Source organism: Periplaneta americana, chromosome 8 (genome assembly GCF_040183065.1).
Source record: "Periplaneta americana isolate PAMFEO1 chromosome 8, P.americana_PAMFEO1_priV1, whole genome shotgun sequence".
In the NCBI taxonomy this organism is placed as follows: domain Eukaryota; kingdom Metazoa; phylum Arthropoda; class Insecta; order Blattodea; family Blattidae; genus Periplaneta; species Periplaneta americana.
In genome coordinates this window covers 113,707,538-113,732,126 of record NC_091124.1, presented here as the reverse complement: position 1 = coordinate 113,732,126, position 24,589 = coordinate 113,707,538, and the positions used below count along the sequence as shown (strand labels likewise).

Genomic DNA, 24,589 nt, shown 5'->3' with positions numbered 1-24,589 from the left:
GCTCGTAACAATTTACATTATTCTATTCATCGGATGGTTACAGGAACTATTTATACAACTAACCACTGTTCATAATGACTGAAAATAAAACTTTTTTTTATTTAGAAATATGGTACTGTTAATAACTAGAATTAATTATTAATACGAGATAAAATTGTGTTTTACACGTAAATAGGTGAAGTGGCACTTCACCTACTTCACCTGAATAACAGCCCTTGTTTCGAAAATATTTTTTTTCCATAAAATCTTCCTTTCTAAATATAAAGTTTGACTTGTCTGAGCTTTTTCTCCAAAATCTCCTCATTCAATTTTAATTGCAATTATGCATTACTTTTGAAACACTGTATATACATGCTCATAAGTATTATTTAAACAAATGACCTAAGCATGTCACAACACTTATGATTTCCTTTCTTGATATTCTGCAAATTTCAGAATCGAAGTTACTGCTAGTGATGATCCCCTTGTTAGGTACCTTTCAAGGCCTACTGCTTTCCACTTCTTCCAATTTGTTACCTGCTCTGTCTGACAGAGGTCTCTGCTGTCTCATGGGATGTTCAGCAGAGACGACTGCATACAGAGAAAAGAATCTTGGTGGAAAAGGAACAGTTAGTTAATGATTTTGTATGCATGCCATAAATCTGCAATATGGGTCCTTTAGTTTTGCTTCAAATCAATTAAGGATTTTTATAGCCTCTTAAACATAATACATAGCTCTCAGCTGGTCTGACTCCATGAACATAGAATCCAATGCAACAATTAGACTACAAGGAAACTCATTGTCCTACAATGAGCATATTCACATGTTCACAAGAATTAATTCTGTGGTTATCAAATGTCTAACTGCGCCCTGGGCCTAAGTAGATTCAATCTCTGGTCAGAGTGATAATAGATTTTTAGGCAGAAAACTATCTTAAGTGCAGCATCCACTGGATAATAGGTCAAGGTGATAGCCCCATGTAGTAGACTTAGTGCATACGAAAGAAGCCCTTGTTCATGAATGAAGACCAAATTCTACTGTATGTCCAGGACTATCATTACTTCATTCTGACTTGTAACAGATGACACTAGGATAATGATGTGGAGACATATGATAAAAAGAGTGACAACGTAATTTATAATGTGAAAGTACAAGATGCACGGATTGAAAATAAACGTCAATTAAGCTGAGAAGAGCCCATTATTACTCTATTGTTAAATGACAGGCATTAGACATCATAAACCAACCAAAAATTAATTTTTATTTCACTAACTTAAAATATTCATTCTAATATTGTTCACTGAAATTAAACTTGCAGCAAAGACTATATGATCAATTATAAGAAAAGAGAAACAAGTTTGCTTCAGAGAAATTTCACTCTTCCTGTGTTTACTATACTGTTGTTGCACTGAATGTCTATCACAGGAATTTTATGTAATGTTATTCCCCATTCACTTACCTCCAATTGACGAACACATGATACGTAAGCAAGTCGGGATTGAATGTCAGGCAAGTTGGGCACTTTCACAGGTGATGCAAATGGATTCCAGCGTTTCCAGAGTAACCACCAGCCTGACAGGCAGTCACCATAGTTGGTAAGATCTGTATCATCTTGGGAGCCTACATCAATTGCAAGGATATGCTTTGCTCCATGACTTCTCATCACATCCGCTGTTGACAATAAAAAAAAAACAATGATTTATTCAAATAGAATTAAGACAAGCAGGACCGATAATTGATAATCGAATCTCTCATACTATAACACAATATTTAACATAATATAAAATAAATACAGATTGAATTTTTAAAGTTGTCTCCTCTTCTGAACGTTAGGACAATTAAGGGAAAATTAAGAGGAAGATGGAGAATAAACTCTGCTTTCTGTGAAGTGTAAAGAGCAAGGTATAACATTGAAGCTATACAACCATTAAAACAGTTTGTCTTAATCTTGTTCAACTCTAGAAAAACATATTTCAGTCACTTACTTAGTATTAGAAAACAAGTTATATGTTTTTCGAACACTACCTGCACACAACAGAATAACACCTGAAAATGAAGTCAAACCAAAAAATTCACATTCATTACTAACATTAGAAACAGTTTCAGTACTGCTCTCCTGCTGCTGTCTTCACCCAAGTGAATTATTTCGATCCCATTATCAAAAACAATTTTTTGTCCATGTACATAATTTCAATTTTCACCCATGTTCAAATGTTTTAATCCAATCATATGGGGTAATTGCAATGAATATCTCATCAGCCAATATTTTAATTTAGTTCTAACAAAAACTTTTTATCGCAACTTAATTTTTACAATAGCCCAAATTAAATACATTTTAATTTAGAGTAATAAGGCAGTAAATGCCGTGTAACCATGCTCTGTTAAAATGCTGTCAATTTTATGTTGGATGTGCAGGCTTGTAGGTTTCATTAATTTTATATAAGTCATAATATTCAGACCAAAGAATTTCTTCAGCATTAGAGATATCTTTCTTCATAAACCAAAACATCTTCACACTTCTTCAATGTGAAGCAGAAACTTTATTATTTCGGACACTATGGTATGAAGTCTCAATTATCACAAACACATTGTAAAATGGAAAAGTAGAAACTAGTAATATTACTGGCACAGCCAGAATTTGGTTCTGGGGTTGGGGGGAGGGGTATGAAAATGTTTTTGAAAAATTGACTATAATGCATATGATAACAAGACTTTAATGTGTCATTACTTATAATTATAGCTTGAATGAAACAGAACTTCTCACTGGACGAAATAGTGCCCCAACTAAAGCAAACGGAAATCCATTTGCTGCCGAGTCCACATGGTCACAAATGCAGCATGTTGATGGCCTATATCTAATACCTCATATGTGATTTTTCCAAAATTTTCAGGAGACATAAAACTGTTTATTATTTATACGTATAAAATATATAAATAATAAAACAGTTTTATGTCTTATACATAATATAGACTATATAAATAATAAACAGTTTTATGTCTCTCATGAAAATTTAGAAAAAATCACATATGTAGTATTAGATCTAGTCCATCAATATGCTTTCTCGGCAATAATACAATTATACACATATGCAATGCGTTATCACGACATGCCACTACCATAACAAAACCTTTTCATTTATTTTTCACACCATATATCACTTATTGTGCTGATACATAATTAAACATGAAATGAAAGTTTTCCCACTGCAATTCATTTTGTTGCATTTTACTCTTAGGACATATGTTTCATTTCATTGTACTTCTTCTTTTAATGTAGATACGTTCAGAATTCAACATGCTTGGTCTGGCAATGCTGTATGGTGTACTCTACTGTATCCTACCTCGTAGGGCAGAGGTCGGCAACCTACGGCCCACAATGTATAGGATATTTCAAAAGTCAGTTCAAACATAAACCACCATAAATATTATAATATTTGAGATAGGGAAAAAACAAAACATCACAATGTTGGGCAAACAACGGGGTTTACAAAACATTGGGAAGATGTCCGCCGTTCTCTTGTTGAACGTACAGCATTCTGTCTGTGACACCATGCACAGCATTTTGCAGATAATGTCTTGGAATATTGGCAATTTCTTGCGAGATGGCATCTTTCAGTTGCAGTAGGGTTATTGGATGTGTCAGGAAAACTCATTCTTTAAGGTAACCCGACAACCAAAAGTCGGCCAGATTGAAACCTGGAGATTGCAGAGGCCACATTGCTGGAAAGTGCCTATTTGATGACTTTGGTCAGAAAACGAACCTCAATTACGCGTGTTAACTCCACCATTAATTTTTAGTAGGTTATTTTACGACGCTTTATCAATATCTTAGGTTATTTAGCATCTGAATGAGATGAAAGTGATAATGCCGGTGAAATGAGTCCGGGGTCCAGCACCAAAAATTACCCAGCATTTGCTCATATTGGGTTGAGGGAAAACCCCGGAAAAACCTCAACCAGATAACTTGCCCCGACCAGGAATCGAACCCAGTCCGCCTGGTTTCCCAGCCAGACGCGCTAACCGTTACTCCACAGGTATGGGCAATAATTGAATAAGACAGATTGTTACATAAACGGGGAACGCTACTATAGCATGTTACAGAACTTCGTCATCCCTAGACTGAGGAATCACAATATAGAAAACAAATCTTCATGCAAGATGGTGCTCCACCACACATATTTAGCTCAGCAAAACAATTAATTACGCAGATGTTTGGCGATCGTGTCATCAGTAGGCACTTTCAAACAATGTGGCCTCTGCGATCTCCAGATTTCAATCTGGCAGATTTTTGGTTGTGGAGTTACCTTAAAGAACGAGTTTTCCTGACACATCCAACAACCCTACTGCAACTGAAAAATGCCATCACGCAACAAATTGTCAATGTTATTGGCAAAATGCTGTGCATGGTGTCGCATACAGAATGCTGTATGTTGAACAAGAGAACAGCGGACATCTTCCCAACGTTTTGTAAACCCCATTGTTTGCCCAACACTGTGATGTTTTTGTTTTTTCCCCTATCTCAAATATTATAATATTTATAGCAGTTTAATGTTTGAACTGACTTTTGAAATACCCTATACTTCTATCCGGCCCACTAGCAAAAGGTAAAAGGTATAGGCCTATAAATAAAATAATAGATTAAAAAAATTAACTGACATTTTCTTTCAACCTCGAAAAAAATTATTATTTTGGGCAACTTAACAGTTTCTGCTACAATTGATTAGTAGGAGAGGCACACTCCCTCTCTCTCATATACTGTATTCAAATTAACTTGATAAATAGCTCCTTAACTACCTCCTGCATTATACAGGGCTTTCATTTCAAAACTTCTCAGTCTAAATACTTACTTACTGCCTTTTAAGGAACCCGGAGGTTCATTGCCGCCCTCACATAAGCCCGCCATTGGTCCCTATCCTGAGCAAGATTAATCCATTCTCTATCATCATACTTCTCAGTCTAAATAACTATTTAAATTGTATTCAATTAAAAAAAAAAACACGTCAATTTAGATATTGAGGGGGAAATCTGAAACCAGGCTTAATTGCAGTTTAGATTTCACTCCCCACACCCCAGCCACCTCCACTTTGAAATTTCAAATGTCACCCCTATATTTTTATACTTAAATACGGAAGAGCATTCAATTGTTTATACACCTTATTCATTTATTTCACGTCTTTTGTTTTATATCGTTGCCTGGCAACCTCGATTTTTGTTACTGTTGATTAGAGCTGAAGCTATAAATACCACTGAACATTTCTTGTAATAGTTGTATTCGTGTATTAAATTATTGTAAAATGGTGTATACCTTTTCAAGAGAGAACAGAAATCATATTTATTTATGGAACTGAAAACTGTTGTGCTCATAGAACTGCTAGAGCTTTCAACGAGAGGCATCCTGTGAAAAACATAAGTCACATATGTCATAGATCTAATACGGAAATTTTAAGAAACTGGTTCTATGTGCAATAAAGAAAATGGCCAACCTAGAAAACTCGATGAAACTTTGCAGATTGAAATACTAGGTCATTTCATTAATGAACCCACCACTTCCATTCCAAAAGTAGCTGCTGTAACAAACATTTCGGTTGGTTCCATACATAAAGTGCTAAATATGAAAAAATTTTTCCCCTACAAAATACAAGCTCAGCAAAGACAATTTTAATAGAAGAGTAGAATTTTGCGAATAGATGTCTCAGAGAATTGAAGATGATTCAAATTTGACATAAAATATTTGTTTTAGTGATGTGACTTTTTTCTTAAATGGGTTTGTCAACAAACACAATTGTAGGTACTGGAACATTGAAAATCCTCATGTGTTTCGTGAAGATAATACCTAGTTTCCTCAGATCAATGTGTGGGCTGGAATTTTTGTTGGGCTGATTTTCATTGAAGAAAACCTGACTGGAGAATTGTATCTGAAATTATTAGAAAATGTAATTGATCCACTTATCACACTGTTGCTAGAGAACTAAGTCAATGAAAGAAACCTGGTGTTGGACGAACAAAATTTACATTTTCAACAGGATGGAGCTCCCCCATACTATGCAGTACCTGTGCGACAATGGCTGGATAGAAGATTTCCTGGAAAATGGATTGGTAGGAGAGGTGCTGTAGAATGGCCGGCGAGATCTCCAAACCTGACGCCACTTGACTTCTTCCTATGGGGTCATTTCAAATCAGTTGTTCATACTTCTCCGCCTGAGAATATTCAAGAATTGAAAAGTGGAATAAGCCAAGAATGTAATCGGATTAATAAGGAAATAAACCAAAACATTCGAGGAGTTCCAAAATAGACTGTATTACTGTTTAACAACAATGGAACACATTTTGAACACTTGATTTAGTGCAATATAAACTGTTTCTTGTCAGGTTGCCAGGCAAAATATGTGAAATAAATGAATAAGGTGTATAAACAATTGAGTGCTCTGTCATATATAAGTACAAAAATATAGGGTGCCATTTGAAATTTCAAAGTGAGGTGGCTGGGGAGTGAAACCTAAAATGCAATTAAGCCTGGTTTCAAACTTCCCCCTCAATATTTAAATTGACGTGTTTTTTTAATTGAATACAATTTAAATAATTAGTTATTTAGATTGGAAAGTTTTTAAATGAAAACCCTGTATAACGGACTCACCCATCCAAGCAAGGAAGTACCACACTTCCGCACAAAAGTTTTGTGAAATGTTAGAGTTGTTGCAGAATTCTTGGACCTTTTCAGGCTTTTGATACATATTCCAAGGATATTCGCTTATTTCAGAACCCTTTCGCCATTGAAATAGAGACAGTATCTGAAATGTACCAACTTGAACTCACTGACATGCAGACTAATGACGAACTGAAAGAAATATTTCATTCAAATACCAGTGTACAATTTTACAAATGTCTCTCAGTTACACAGTTTCCTAACATAAAAAACTTGCAGCTAAAATGTTAACAGTTTTCGGAAGCACTTATATATGTGAGCAGACGTTTTCAAGGCTCAAATATATAAAATCAAAATTTCGCTCAAGATTAACTGATGACCATTTTCATCATTATTTACGCATATCAGTCACCAACTTCGAAACAGATATCAATTTTCTTGCATCTAAAATTCAGCCGCAATCTTCTTATTAAAGATAAGGTGTAAACTGTGATGTCAGATTTTCCTTTGTACAATTGAAGCACCTACTGTTTTGAGACTTTGCATTTATGAGTACCAAAGTTGCAAACGCTAATTTATATAATTTAGTTGTTATTTTGTTTAGTTATAATATGTTTTCAATTTTTTAATATGTAATAAGTAATTTATTAGTGACGAAAGTAATTCTGTATATATATATATATATATATATATATATATATATATATATATATGAATGATATTTATCATTCAATTGTAGTCGGCCTGGGTGGTACAGTCGTTATAGTGCTGGCCTTCTGTGCCCGAGGTTGCAGGTTCCATCCCGGCTAAGGTTGATGGCATTTAAGTGTGCTTAAATGCGACGGGCTCGTGTCAGTATATTTACTGGAATGTATATGAACTCCTGCGAGACAAAATTATGGCACACTGGCGAGGCTGATATAACCTCAGTAATTGCGAGCATTGTTGAACACAACATAATTAAATTAATTTAACTGTAAATCATGTCCGGCCCAGATCTCTTTCACTTCTAATCATTGTGACTCACTCTTACAACAAGGTTGCCAACCTCTGTAGTAGGCAAAGAATGCCTTTGTTCAGGCTTAGTAATAGTGAACAGTAGCACATTGGCTTTGGCTAGGGAATTAAAGTGGCTTCAAATAGGCCCAAACCATTTTGGCGAATTTAGATATCTAATTAAGTGTGTACTTTAATGTGTTAAAATTTTATATAAACAAATCTTCTTTTAAAGTTTCATAAAGTGTGTGTATTTTAAAGTGTTAAAATTTTATCAACATGGAGTTTGAAATAATCAAACGTAACAAAGGATAAAACATGGAAGTTTACAATAAAATAAACCATGAGAAATAGAAACTTTCTAAGCTTGATAAAACAGGATATCATGCCCATGAAAACATTTCATCACATCTAATAACTAGGCTGCGGATTTTGCATATCTGCATGCTCTTTTCCTTAAACTTGACGATATGCAGACAAAACATAAACATCTTTCTCGTTGTTTGGAATTAGTATGCAGAATTTTATTGTGCATATTTGAGCATATTTGTAACGTTATGGTATGTTTATACTTTTAGAGCATATATTTGCATATTTATACTAACTTAATACAGAAATAAATATTTTATTCTGTAAAAATATAAACTGCGAGAAAACAATACTCTCTTTCCCCAGCTCACTCGACAATATCTACTTCATTAGCACAGACTACATTGTTAAGCAGCACGTCACACACTCTTTTTTTTTTTTTCGCATCTTTAAAACTATCGCGGGCTGACAGTATTCTCTTTCAACAAAAGAATGAATTGGTTTATGTTATAACAGCAAAATTCAAACTAACTGCCAACGTTCCATGCATTTATTCAGTTCATGTGTTTATGGTGGTTTGTTGTAATATTCGTTATGTCTAAAGACACAAGTTCAAGTAGTACTCTTCTGAAAAGCTGGATTGATGGAGAGAAGACTTCAATATCAGACGGAAAACGTATATTTTGTCAAGTTTGTTCAAAGAAAGTAAGCTTTTCCACTTTTTAAAAATATTTATCCACAAACACTTTTAATTATTTTATTTACAAAGACAAATTATATTACATAAAGATGCATATTTTAAAGTTTAATAATGTTTTAATTAATAGGTGAACTGTGAACTGCACAAAAAGTTCCAAGTGGGTCAGCATTTGCAGACTGCTTCTCACAAAAAATGCAACGAAAAATAATTATCAGCTTTTGCTTAATTTGAATCCAAAACACAATGAAAATGATACATTTAGTGCGAACCTCTGTGAAGCCCTAGTAGCAGCTAATATACCTTGGAGGAAACTGGACAATCCATTACTTCGCAGATTTTTGCAGAAATACACTGAAAGGAAAATTCCTGGCGAGCTCCACATTGAGAAAGAATTATTTGGATCCACTGTATGAAAAATTAAGTTCAGTTATTTAATAATGTTTATTAAAGTTAATTGCTTAAAACATTTGTGTAATTGATGTGTACTTTAAAATAGTTTTCATAACTATTAAAAATAAATTATATTTTAGGTCCTCCAAGAAATTAGAAACGACAGGAGATTCACTTATTTGGGTTTCTGTGGATGAAACTACAGACTCCTGAGAGAGGTATGTAGCTAATGTAGTTGCAGGGAAAATGGACTCCATAGATGCTGGATCTCCTCATCTGATTATGTGCACTGTCCTAGAAAGAACCAATCATGCTACCATTGCAAGGACAGTGAGAGATGCATTGCGTAAGTATGTTATACCGGTACTGAAGATGACTGAAAAAAAAAGAGATATCAGAGAATGACTTGAGTGTAAATTTTAATTTGTTTTTAGGTTTGCTCTGGCCAACCAAAGAACATGAAGAGAGATTCTTGGCATTCTCAACTGACAGTGCAGCATATATGCTGAAAGCAGCAGGGGTACTTCAAGTTTTCTACCCCAAAATGATCCACATTAATTGCATTGTCCACGGCGGCCTACATTGTGCTACTGAAGAGATTCGTTCATAGCATCCTAAGGCTAACAAATTGATTTTTTCGGTTAAAAAGGTGTTTGTAAAGGCTTCGGCAAGGACCGCACTATTCAAAGAAGAACTACCAGAAATTTCCCTTCCACCAGAGCCTGTATTAACTAGATGGGGAACCTGGATCAATGCTGCACTCTACTACTGTTCGCATATTGAAGATATTAAGAAGGTTGGTATTCTGAGTTATCTAATTTCATCATCATCATCATCATCATTCGCCATCATGTATTAGACCCTTGTGGGTCTGTTACGGTCTCGTACCACCTTTTTTTGCGTCTTCCAGTTATCTAATTTAAGGTTAAATATTTGTGTTTTTCATTGATGCATAGATCCAAGTTTCATTGTAAATACATTTATATAATTTAAATAGATAAATTGTATAAATAAACTAAATAGTAAGGGTTTTTATGCACTACACTGTATTTAGTTTACAATTTCCTTGTTTACTAGATAAACATCAATTTATTTTTATTGAATTTCAATAATAAATATCTTGAATATAATAAAATACTAGAGTTTAATACTAGGAGGCAGGACTGCAATGGTCCTTATTTTCTTCATAATTAATTTATTATATGTTTGTTCTTAGGTGCTTCATTTACTGAATCCAGAAGATGAGGCCTGTATTAATTCAGCAATATGGGCAGCAGATGCTGTAGGAATTCAAAGTGAACTTTCGTACATAGGTGCACACATCAAGACACTTCCTGAAACAATGACCAAACTTGAGGAACGTGGTCTTCAGCTGACTACTGCAGTGAGTTTGTTGGACACTCACAACATCTTTCAACAAATTACCAGGGTCATTGGTGTGAGGGTTTATGCCCTCACGACTAGATGGCACTTTTCATGTTGTTCCGCATGCTTTTCCGCTAGATCGCGGTTTTCATATTGCTTCGTATGTGTACCCACCAGGTGGCATATTTGTTCTTCCTGTACTCGGTCTGACATTAACTATCTTAGGTTTATGTTTGAGACAAGCGATATGATTCGCGAGTTTAAAATGTAACGTATTTTTCTTGCTCTGGGTGGGGAGCTTGGTGTATGAGAGAGATTCGACAAGAGGATTTGGATTCGGAGAGTGGCATCCGATGAGCGAACTTGGAGTCTGCAGCTGGCTATGCATGGGAAGGGACCGATGTGTCCCCCCACACTGGAGTCTTCACATGGCTGAGTATGTGAAAGCGCCTGTATTGGTTAATATAGAGTCTTCAGGCCACTGAGTATGTGACTGGAGTTGCATCCATTACCGAGGGGTCTTCAGATGGCTACGTACGGGAACAGACATATGGGTCCGTTGGTTACATAGTATGTGATGCGCTACTTTGGTGTTCACTGCATTCTGCGAGGGTTTTATGGAGCGTCGGGGTACGCTGGACTGCAGTTGGATGAAGCGGCAATGGAGCACGCTGGTTGCGTGTCCGCTGTATTGTTCAGTGAAGGAATGTAATTACGTCGGAGTATGTGGACTTCAGGACATTATACGCCGCCAAGTTGGGATTGCTGCTGGACTGCAACTCAGTCTTGTGTGGTATGTTCTAGGTGCTGTGATAATGCTCATGACAGTGAGGTACGTGCTCAGTTTCATTTCCGGATTGAAGGTACTATTACTCCGGTTAATGTGGAAAGAGATGCGTGCCCGGTTGATAAGTACGGGTTTACAAGATGGACAAGTTGGGGTTTTATGGTGGAGTTATGGAGGAGAAGGATGTATTTCCTCCTCAATTGTTTAGTGCTTGTCAGACATTTGTTAAGACTCATTTGCCACCTCCTCATTCATTTTAGTTTAGAAATATCTATCACTGTATAAACATTGTTAGATTTAGTTTTTCATTTAGTATAATAAATCTTCATTCAGTTGTTAAGAATTTATTATCTATTATTTCGCTCTTATGTAACAGTGAGACAACTCGAAGATGCTTCGTACAGAAGCAAGATCCACGGGTTTGGGATTTGGGACCCCAGCAAGTTGGTGTTTATATTAACCAATTGAGAGACAGAAAAGGCCAAACACGCTACATTGGGGAGAATTCTAACAGAGAAGATGAAGAAGTCCACGCCTGTGGAGTAACGGTCAGCGCATCTGGCCGCAAAACCAGGTAGCCCGGGTTCGATTCCCGGTCGGGGCAAGTTACCTGGTTGAGGTTTTTTCCGGGGTTTTCCCTCAACCCGATATGAGCAAATTCTGGGTAACTTTCGGTCCTGGACCCCGGACTCATTTCACTGGCATTATCACCTTCATCTCATTCGGATACTAAATAACCAATGATATTGATAAAGCGTCGTAAAATAACCTACTAAAAAAAAGATGAAAACTGAGGAACGAAATCCAGATTTGAAAACAGTGAAAAAGATTAGTGGAATTCTACAACGTGAGCCCCAGACTGATCAGAACTACACACCTAAAGAAATAGCAGTTTTAAGTATTGTCCCCTAAATTCCTGTGAAGTTGAAAGAACATTCTGTGTTTATAAGAACATAATTGCTGATAATCGAAAGAGATTTACATCTGAAAATTTGGAGAAATATATTGTAATCTGTTGTAATACATTACTTTATTGTTGTAAAATAAAATACTTTTGACTGCATATTTTCAAGTTTTAATGCATAATTTCTTAATTTTTTTTAGCATATTTGCATGCATATTTTCAAGATTTTTAGTGCATATAAATCTGCAGCCTACTAATAACATTAGTGAACAAATTGAAACTTTTTTCGTGTATCTGGTGTGTAAATGGGTGGATTTGCCTCATTTTGGGGTGCTGAATTCAGTGAAAAAAAGATCAGGTTCTTCCTATCACGTCACATTTTCTAGATACACAGCATTAACACAAAAGACAGGTACACAATATTGGCAGAAATGGCTCATTTTAAATACAAACATAACTTAACAATCAGAAATCACTAAAGTTATCTTAATAACATAAAAAAATTCTTATAAACCAACAAAATCACCAAAATAATTCACAGTAATCCAAGATGTTAATATTTACAATGTTTAAAACCAATTTCTTTCGGCAAGATGGGATGATGATGCTTTCCTTTTGTACTGTCTCTCATGTCTCTCTAAAAAGAAATCAACAGTAATCACGCATCATTGAGCAGTTAAAGTAACCTTGGTAACGACTCTCCATGGTAGGGTGTACTAGTGAAAGCGTTCACCTTGTTCTTCACTACAAGCACCTCAGTTTTCTGAGAAAAAATCAAGGTGTGAGTGCAAATATGAATTTTGAGTTCTTGCAGTTATCGCAGAGCAGTCACTATGGAAATATATCGTCTCTTCTGTTACTCAGAAGTCAATAAACAATGCTTTGAAAGAGGACCAAGGGGTTAACTCAAGAATTGTAGCTTTGCATTAAAGGTAGGATTTTTCAATAATTTCCTGATTTGTAGCCCAATAAATAAAGCCTACCTTCTTCCACTACATATTACACAGAAATAAAGAGTTCACACATCACAATCTTATTTATTACACAATATCTCTGAAAAAGTGACAACACAGACAACATAAAAATATTTTTAAATCCACATAAAATCTAAATATCACAAGACCCTTACATGATACAGAGATTCTGAACACCATTTTGGATTCTACAACCAAAAATCGATATGAATTGATGTATCACACACCAGCTGCAAAATGGCTGTTTAGCAGTGTAATTAAAAAAAATAGTACAGCATTGAAAAGAAAGGCAACAGGTGATTAATATGTAAAACCCTTCAAGTTGATTAGGACCGAAATAAAAAAAAATAATAATTTTGAGATTTTTTTCTGAAATTGTTCTGTTCAGGTAGGAAATTTGTAGGAAACTTCGTGAAATTCTTCCTCCTGTACCTCCTGTACCTTCTTCCATCTAATAAACCTTACAATATGTTTCTACTGAAAAGTGGTTGCACACATTGGAGAACAGTTCTTGTGTGGATGGCAACAATAAAATTGTCTTAATAACATCTAACTTTTCTTTTGAATAATGAATGCATCACTATTTTGGCTGACAGTACTTTTGATTATGCTTCCAACCATTTCTATCAAATGTACACCATGCATTCATGTGTTAATGCTTTCAATATTCCTATGGTTACTTGTTTTTGCCAAATGTTAATAACCAAACTTTTGACATGTGGTGCTTCATGAAGAAATTATGTATCCAAATATGTGGAAAGCAGTTAATCATTTCAAAGCTTTTGTTAAATTATGAACTACAATTACATAATGCTGCCAAAATTAATTTTCCTAGTCTTAAGATTGCAGAGTGTAAACTTCACTTTGGACAGTGTTGGCTTAGGAAAATTAAAGGAAAAAGTATATCAAAGCAGGAGCTTCGAAACAAAACATTTGAAATACTAAAGTTGTTAAAAACTTTTGAGTGATTCCATGAATATGTCAACTCGAGTGGTAAAAATTGAAACTATAGTGGGGTTGTTTGTTATTTATTAAATGTGTTCTTAAATGTCTCAAGTGTCTTATTCAATAAGAAAATTTGGAAAAGTATGTCACGAATGTGTAAATATCATAAGTCAAAAGTTGCGGAATTAAATAATGTATTGAAATAGTAGTGCAACTGGCACTTTTCAAAGTGAGATTTCACTGGGTAAATATTTCATTTCATACAATTAATTTTCTCCATGTCACACTTTAGTACTTTCTCAACATAAAGGATGATATAGTGTAATTTTTACATACGAGTTAAGTCATCTATAATGACATGTAATTATTCTCTGTAAGTCTGGTCAGTACGTAATGCTCAACACGAAAATACTTTCATAAACAGCATAATAAGCAATGGAATAAAAACTCTTTTCAGATTCAAAATTTACATTATAGTACAAACAAAAAATATTTAACCATTTTTCCCTAAAATAAGTTTTTCTCCGTACAAATGCCATGACAAAAATGTCAGTACGTAATGGCATGTTTTCCTCTGACTCTACTGCTTGGTCAGTAATTAGCGAGACATTGGTGAAGGTGAATGTGCGCTTAGTTGCTGTTAAGGCCAAGTCTATATCAGTGTATTAAACAAGATTTGTTTCTGTTATGGCAAAATCATCAGCACAAAGGCAATGTATAAAGGAGCAGAACCGAAATGAAGAATAAAAAAAAAAAAAAAAAAAAAGAGAGAGAGAGTCAGAATTAGGAAGAAAAGAGCTGCGCCCAGAAAAACTAAAAGTGAAAGAGAACAACTTAAAGTAAAGAACAGAGAGCATAAACGAGCTCAGAGGTCGAGAGACAAATTGAGAAGAATTGAGGAAGGTGATGAAAATTAAATTATGGTTCATTTAATGATGCTTGCAACTGCAGAGGTTATATCAGCATCGCCAGTGTGCCGGAATTTTGACCCGCAGGAGTTCTTTTACAGGCCAGAAAATCTACTGACATGAGCCTGTCGCATTTAAACACATTTAAATGCCATCGACCTGGGCCGGGATCAAAGCCGCAACTTTGAGCACAGAAGGCCAGCACTATATCAACTAAGCTCCTCAGGCCAATGGAAGATGATGGTCTTGCTGACATTGTGATGCATAAAAAAGGATTTAAAAGGAGACAGCATTATGGAAAACGCAAAAAATGAGTTGAAGAAGCACTGCCCAACTCTCCAACCGAACGAAAAGGACTCATTGCTAATTTAACAAGGAAGGAAATCTTAATAATAATCAAGAAAACAGAGGAACATAAGTAAAAAAACTAACTACAATTCCTCATTTCTATGAGAATGATATGATATCATACCAAGCTCCTGGGAGAGAAGATTTCAATAGGGTTCGTATGAATAGTGAAATCCAAGAAATCCACATTAGATATTTATTGGTGTAAGTGAAAGAAGCACATGCACTATTTCTAGAGAACAGTGATAATATGCGTATGAGTTTTTCTAAATTTGCAGAACTACGTCCTGCTTATGTGCGTCTACAGAGTAACATTCCCCACAATGTATGTACTTCCATAATACACGAAAACATTAAATTTCTTCTCAAAGCCTTGCACAAGAAGCATGTACAGTTCCCCTTAAAAAGAATGAGATGACTCTTGGTCGTCAGAAGTTAAAGTTCTACAGCGTGGTTCACTCGATATCGACATAGCCAGGAAGACATATGGTCGTGCATGCGTAGGCCTATTTTCATCCTACTCCAAAGTACACACCAGTGCAAAATGTTATCAGTTGTCTGTGTATTTCTGGTGTGGGTCTCTTTTTACGTCTTTGATCGTTTACCTTTAATGAAAGATTGAAATATACCGTGTAACACGAAAGTCATTCTCCAAAGTGCAAAAACTATATTAATTTTGAAATGACAAATGTAGGCATATGGCACAGACAGTAAGGAACATAGTAAGGACCACGACAAAGACAACAAGGACCTCGACAAGGACAAAGATCAGGACCATGGTTACATACAAGAAACATGACAAACACCACAACAAGGATTACGCCACGACATAGACCACCATAAGGATTAAAAGGACCAGGACCACGAAAAGGGCTATTAGAAAGACAACAAGGACCGCGATAAGGGCCAAAATCAGGACAATGATAATATAATACGACAAGAAACACGACAAACACCACGACAAGGATTACGATAAATACCCGACATGGACCACGATAAGGACTTCGAAATTTACCAAGATAAGGACTATGACAAAGACAACAAGCACTTATTAAGAACCATGACAAAAGCAGCAAGAAGGACGATAAGGACTATTACAATGCCAACAATGACCACAATAAAGACAACATAGATCACGATAAGGGACATGTCAAAGACAACAAGGACCACGACAAAATAATAAGGATCACGATAAGGACCATGACAAGGAAAACAAGAACCAATATAAGAAACGCGATGTGGATAAAGGCAAGGGCCACGATAATAATTACGAATTAGACCACGGTAAGGACAAGGTCCAAGATAAGAGTCACGACATGAACCACGATAAGGACCAAGACCATGATAAGGATCATAACAAAGACAACAAATACGACGATAAGAACCATGATAACGATCATAACAAAGACAAGGATTACGATAAGAAACATTATAAAGGCAACAGTGACCATGATAAGGCAAAGAAAACAAGGATCATTACAAGATCTACAGCAACGTTCATGATAAGGACCATGACATGGACCACGGAATAATTACCATAAGGACTTCGTCAAAGACAAGGACGATGTTAAGACCCATGACAACAACAAAACAAAGACAAGGACCACGATAAGAATGACGACATGGGTCACGACAAACACTATGATAAGTATCATGATAAAGACCATGACAAGCACTATGATAAGGTTCATAAAGACCAAGACAGCGATAAGGACTATGCGAAGGAGAATATGGACCACTATAAGAATCACGATAACGATAAGGACCACGACACGCACCACAAGGTTCAGGATGATAAGAAACATAACATGAGCTACTTTAAGGACCGCGACACTGACTATGGTAAGGATCACGATAAGGACCAAGACTATGACAAAGACAAGGAGTAAGATAAGGACTATTACAATGACAACAAAGATCACGACAAAAGCAACAATGTTCACGATAAAAAATATGACAAAGGCAACAATTATTATCACGGTAAGGACCACACTAGAGACAAATAGGACCAATATAAGGACGCGAAATGGACAAAGACAGAGACAACTATAAGAATCACGACATGGACAACGATAAGGACCAAGGCCACGATAGGGACCATGACAAAAACAAGATCGAAAAAGGCCATTACAATGGAAACAACCACTGGACCCCAACAAAGAAGAGAATAACCACAACAGAGACAACAATGGCCACGATAAAAACCAGCACAACTATAAGGACCTCGATAAGGACAAGGACCACGATAGCCTAAATATCATGACATGAACCATGACAAGCACCACGACAATGATCGCAACAAGACACTATGGCTTGGACAACAATAATGACCACGACAAGTATTACGACAAAGAAACGACCGTTATAGGACCACGAAACGGACGAACACAAAGACAAGAATAACAACGACCGCAGTAAGGATCAGGACATGCATCGCGATACAGATAACAATCAGGACTACGACATGGACACAAGGACCATGACAAGGATTATGACAAGCACCAAGGCAACAAGGACCATGATTAGGACTATAACAAAGGCAACAAGACGACGATAATAATCACGAGAAAAACGACAAGGACTACGATAATGATGACGACATGGACAACGGAAAGCACCACGACAAGGATTATAATAATTACGGCATGGTTCACGACTAGGAATACGAAAAAACCACGAAAAGGAACAAAATTCCGATAAGTACCATGACAAATACAACAAGAATTGTTACAAGGACGACAACAAGGACAAGGACCAGAAGAAGGATCACGAAGAAGACAGCCACTTAAGACCACGATTTCACAACATAGCTGAGGCGAATAGAGATAATTATTTCAATAAAAGACAGGAAGCAAATCGTACGCTTAGGAATAAAAGAGAGATTACTTGAAGGAAAAACTGAATGAGGTAGAAACAAATAGTAAAAATAAAAACATTAGAGATTTACATAAGGGCATAAAGGAATTCAAGAATGGATATCAGGCAAGGTTAAACGTGATCAAGGATGAGAATGGTGACTTGCTTGCAGAAGCTCATTCAATCCTGAACAGATGGAAAAAGTATTTTGGACAACTACTAAGTATACATAGGCCAAATAGAAATGATCGGGACGAAAGTGAAATACAAACTGCTGAGCCATTTATACCCGAACCCACACTTTCTGAAGTCGCAATTGCGATAGAAAATCTGAAAAATTATAAGTCTCCAGGTATCGATCACATTCCAGCAGAATTAATATAAAAGGGTGGAAGTGCATTATCTAACGAAATTTATAAGCTTGTACTTGCTATTTGGGAAAATGAAATTGTACCAGAACAATGGAAGGAGTCCATAATCATACCTATCTTTAAGAAGGGGGACAAGACTAACTGTAATAACTTTCGAGGAATATCACTTTTGTTGATGTCATACAAAATTTTGTCCAACATTCTTTTGAGAAGATTAACTCCACATGTAGATGAAATTATTGGGGATCATCAGTGTGGTTTTAGGTGTAGTAGATCAACTATTGACCAGATATATTTTGTATTCAACAGATAATGGAGAAAAAATGGGAGTATGGGAGTATAAGGGTACAGTGCATCAGTTATTCATAGATTTCAAAAAGGCATATGACTCGGTTGAGAGAGAAGTTTTATATGATATTCTTATTGAATTTGGTATTCCCAAGAAACTAGTTCGATTAATTAAAATGTGTCTCAGTGAAACGTACAGCAGAGTTCATATAGATCAGTTTCTGTCAGATGCGTTTCCAATTCACTGTGGGCTAAAGCAAGGAGATATATAATCATTCGCAGAGCCTTAACTCGAATGATTCTCAGGGGCTCTGTCCGAGGAAATTATGAAGATGACAAAAATTGCTAATTCCATCTAGTCTCTAGCGGGGAAAACAGAAACTACTTCCATCAAGCAAAAAATACTTTCTGAGAAAGTAGTTTGTGTTCTTCTTGCTACATGGAAACAATATTAGAACTACTCATCACTGGAACTATCTCGATCTTTCTTGCTTGCCAAGTACTCAATGATTCTCGAAATTTATTTTATTTTTTATATACTAGGCAGGCAGTGTTTATTATTCGTAGTATGTGGAATCTACAATCTATTGACTGTTACGTTACCTACCTCAAAAAATATATATACTGTATACCTGCATGTTAATTTGATAGCAGATGTGTTAGCTAAACTTTCGTTGAACCGGAACTGTGACTTAAGATGGGTTCCCTAAGACCTAAGAGTCATTAGCCATCAACCAGTGCTCGGTCAAAGGGAGATAACAACAGCTATAACCTTACTTTCAAAGAAGATAGTGCGAATATGTTGAACATGATCCTGTCTCTGAGTGTACGATGCCTAGTGTAGAGGTTTTGAAAGTAACAAACGAAAATATTGTGATTTATATTTGAACATGGGATTCGCTGAGTTTGCTAATGAACGTCCACAGTGTGTGATATGTAACAAAGTTTTTCCCAATAGTTCTATGTTCCCTGCCAAACTCAGACAGCATTTCTCAATTCAAAAATTCACAAATAAAACTGCAGACTACTTTGAAAGAAAAAGTAACGAACTCCATGCAGTTCAGACAGAATTTTACCTCGTGTAAAAACATACAACGAGAAAGCACTGAAAACATCATACTTGGTTAGTCATGACCAGGCTCTTGCTGGTAAACCTCACCCTTGCTGAAACTCTTATGAAACCACTATTAGTGAAGGTAGTGAAGTGCATGGTGGACGAGAAAACTGCAAACTTGATTTCCAGTGTGCCCTTGTCAAATAACACTGTGCACGATGGAATCCAGAACATATGTAAAGACGTAAAAAATATCATGATTTTCCATATCAGTTAAACAAAATTTTTTTTACAACTTGACAGATCCACAGCCTTTCCCAGATTAGCTATGTTAATGATGTTTGTGCGGTATGAATTTTCGGGTTCTTTCATGAAATATTTTGTTCTGCAGCCATTGGCATCCTCTACAAGATGTACTGAAATTTTTTCTTCTTCATTGAAAAGTCGATACCGTGGGACAATTGCATTGACGTGTGCACAGATGGCGCAAAGGCCATGGTAGGTCCTGTTGCTGGCGCTGTTACAAGGATCAAGAAAATTTAAAAAACTGCAAAAGTAGTCACTGTGTACTACACCAACATGCCCTCGCAACGAAAAAATGCCAGCTTATTAAAGCAGGTACTAGACAACGCCGTCAAAATTATCAACTTTGTTAAGGCACGACCTTTGCAGTGTAGACTACTTAAAATCCTGTATGAAGATATGGGTAGCATACACAAGTCACTGTTAGTAATATTACACACAGAAGTGAGATGGTTGTCGCGCGGTAAAGCGTTGTCCTGATTACATGAACTTCGAACGGAAGTTTATTCAATTCTGAATTACCAGAACAGTTTGCTAGCAGATTATTTGAATGATCAGGAATGGTTGTGCAAATTATGTTACTTGACAGACTTTTTCAAAAGTGAATTCAGCACATACATACAAGGTAAACGGAAGATTATATTCGATGCTGATGACGAAATTGTCACACTGAAGAAAAAGATAGCATTCTACATAGAAAGTGTCGACAATAAGGATCTTACGTTTCTCATTGACTTCAAACTTTATAAAAGAAAATAACATAACAAAGATTGTCTCATTCATAGCAATAATGAAAGAACACCTTGACAATTTGCTTCAAACATCAATTCATACTTTCCAAGGGACACTCAGGAATCAATTCTAAAGAAATATGAGTGGATTGTAGATCCATTTCCAATGATGTCAAAACAAGCAGCTCTCACTGCTTCTGATATGAGGTCCTTATAGACATGGTTTCGAACAGCCACTGTCAGGCATAATTTAAAAGCAAACCATTTCCCAAATTTTGGGCTTAGTTAGGGGAGGATCTTTTGATATTAAGTTCAAAAGCTAAATTTCTCTTACTGCCTTTTGGTACTGTGTACCTCAGTGAAACGATATTTTCGAGGTGCACGGCTACAAAAACAAAATATCGAACTTCTTTGGACACAGAAGACGATATACGTCTTCAACTGACTTCTATGACACCGAACATTGACAAACTCTGTTGCAAGAAACAGGCACATTCTTCACATTAACTTCAGGTGTACATGTAACATTTTTTAAATATCTTAACTACTTGTTAATATCATTTTGTAGATTTAAATAAATTATATCCAGTACTTATTTACTATTGTTTCCTTTACTTATATATATGTAATATTTTCGTCAATACTAAGAACAATTGACTATAGAAGATTACAAAAAATTTATCAGCATATCAATAACAACCTCATAAAATTACTTACAAAAACACTCCCAAAAATAATATACACTTATGAAATAAAAAACAAATATATATATTCATACTTCCGTTTATGTATCGTGTGAAATATGCTTCACAAAATGTAGACAGATAAAACTAAAAAGTAAACATTTCTTGGGGCTCCACGAGAAACTTTTGCTTCAAAAAGGGCTCCGTGGCTGAAAAATTTTGGGAACTGCTGCTCTACAGTATGCCATTAGGAAAGTCCAGGATAACAGAGAGGGTTTGGAATTGAATGGGTTACATCAGCTGCTTGTCTATGCGGATGACGTAAATATGTTAGGAGAAAATCCACGAACGATTAGGGAATACACGGGGATTTTACTGGAAGCAAGTAAAGAGATAGGTTTGGAAGTAAATCCTATAAAGAGAAAGTATATGATTATGTCTCGTGACAATAATATTGTACGAAATGGAAATATAAAAATTGGAAATTTATCTTTTGAAGAGGTGGAGAAGTTCAAATATCTTGGAGCAACAGTAACAAATATAAATGATACTCAGGAGGAAATTAAACACAGAATAAATATGGGAAATGCCTGTTATTATTCGGTTGAGAAGCTCTTATCAAGTCTGATGTCAAAAAATCTGAAAGTTAGAATTTATAAAACAGTTATATTACCAGTTGTTCTTTATGGTTGTGAAACTTGGACTCTCACTTTGAGAGAGGAACATAGGTTAAGGGTGTTTGACAATAAGGTGCTTAGGAAAATATTTGGGGCTAAGAGGGGTGAAGTTACAGGTGAATGGAGAAAGTTGCACAACACAGAACTGCACGCATTGTATTCTTCACCTGACATAATTAGGAAATTCCTTAATAATGTTTTAAATTGGCATCTCAGTGAAAATTTACGATGTTCAGGTAGCAACTTACTTAAATTTGAAACATATTGTTAGGGCATTTCCTTTATAAAACGAATTCCAGTGCAACACATTCTTTACAACAGCTGCATTGGAACAAGCAATTACTTATAATTCCTGCCATACAAGTACTAGACTACAATAATATAAAAATTTCAAAATAAGAAAATAATTTTTAAAAAGTAGAATAGTACGAAATAGATAGCAAAATAAAAAAAAAGCAAAAATAAAACCTTCCCATAATGTCTGAAAGCTCACGAATATCATGTCTCTACACCTAAATCTTTTCTGATGGTTACCAATAAAAAAAAGGACATTTTGCCATAAATCTGGGCTCTAAATCCTATTTTTTTTAGTAAATACTGATATAAGCAGTGTACAAACCATAATAAATACCTATTTACTGTGATTCAATAAAAATTATTGGTCTTATTACACTCTGTTGGTAAAAATCTATAAGTAATTTCGTTTGCCAGAAAGATTCAATTAATTTTCCATAGGTAATAATTAGAGACAGGATTTTCATGCACTATCAAATCGTAAAATAAGCATGCATCCATGCACTATCAAATGGCCAAATATGCACAATGAAGGAAAAAAAAAACACTGAAAATATGCACTATCAAAATTGAAACTTACATTTTATTTTCGAATGGCACAATGTACTACTAACAGTCTTTCCAAATTTCTAAGATATTCTTTTTCCTTGATCCACTGTGTCACAAGATCTCTTCTTGAACATTTAATCGGGGATATTACAACACTTCACAGATCACCATAGAACACAAATACAGTAGCTAATTCACAAAACACCTGTACATGTAGCCTACTACCTATCTGCCTGTCCAAATTAAAGGCATATTAGGGGAAGCATGTAAGTGCTATTGTCGCCAAACTACAAAGTATGAGAGGGAGCAGAAAAGGCATCCTTCTAATAATAATTTTAACCTCAGGGTAAGACTTGTATAGAACAGGAGTGTGGAATTCCAGTGTGACAATACAATGAGAGAATTAGCTGGTAAGTTTCAAAGTCCTCAGGTAGAAACCCTGCAAACGGTTAGCATTTCACTTATATTTTTCAGTACATATACTCAAAATATTGTAAGCTTAGGAATACCAAACTCTACGAGGCAACATTTATAAAATGCAGTATCATCAATATAATATAAAATATGCAATGAAATTATAAAAATGGACTTAATATACAACAAAAACCTCAAAATATGCATTATTAAACTTAAAATCTAAAAAACATGCATTATGCATGAATTTACCACAAAAAAGACCAAAAAATGCAAATATGCACGGAAAAAGTATACATATTTCGAACCACTAAGATATGAAACAGATATTTACAAAGTTTGAGAACTGTAGCAACCTTATATAAAAACATGCATTTGCATGGAAATCCTGTCTCTAGTAATAATACTGTGTTAAAACTACATGCTATAGGTGCTATATGTGTTTCGAAATACAATATATATTTCGAAGAATAAATTAATTCTACATGTATGCACTATGGTTTATTTCTATGAGGAGTGTTCAATAAGTAAGATTCCCGTAGCTCTGTAATTTTTTGTTATTAATTGACACATCCTTTAACTCCATCCATAGCCTACTTCTTCATGTAAGCATCTTCGATGTTGAGGCATTTGTCCCATCTGTGTATAGCTCACTCAAGAAATGATTACCGAAAACCAATGGTGGTGTTGCTGAATGTTTTGACATTTTTGACATGTGTATGTAGGCACACCAAGGGGGGAGAGGTGCGAGCCGATAGAAGTACTGTCTCTTCCAAGAAGAGGAACAAATGAGGACATCGCTGTGGAAATAGAGAACGTAGCAAGAGAAAAATTCGAAGCTAATTAAATGCGCAACATATGTTTACGAATGAAATAATAATACCGTCCGATACAAGACACGCATTCACATGCAATGGAACAAACTAAAGTCGTAATGTAACTATCACAACACAAGACTGATTCTATCGATGTCATTTCTCTTCAGACTGTACTCTTGAATATCATTCAAGTCATCTCGTGACCTTTCCTGTTGCCTGCTCTTCCTTATCGCAGTGTTTGATTCGCATTCCTTCTGTCGGTATTCCGTGCTTGCAATACCTATACCAATTCTGAATGTCCT

At 35.5% G+C, this 24,589-nt stretch overlaps 1 protein-coding gene across 10 annotated transcripts in view; it reads right to left on the bottom strand.

Annotated features, from left to right (window-relative positions):
- sws (patatin like phospholipase domain containing sws) overlaps window positions 1-24,589 on the bottom strand; it is a 414,790-nt gene that overhangs the window by 32,836 nt on the left and 357,365 nt on the right. For all 10 annotated transcript variants that reach the window (XM_069833425.1, XM_069833423.1, XM_069833427.1 and 7 more), the window contains one exon: window positions 1,440-1,651. In XM_069833425.1, the coding sequence (XP_069689526.1) occupies window positions 1,440-1,651 (212 nt within the window). The remainder of the gene's footprint in view (window positions 1-1,439; window positions 1,652-24,589) is intronic.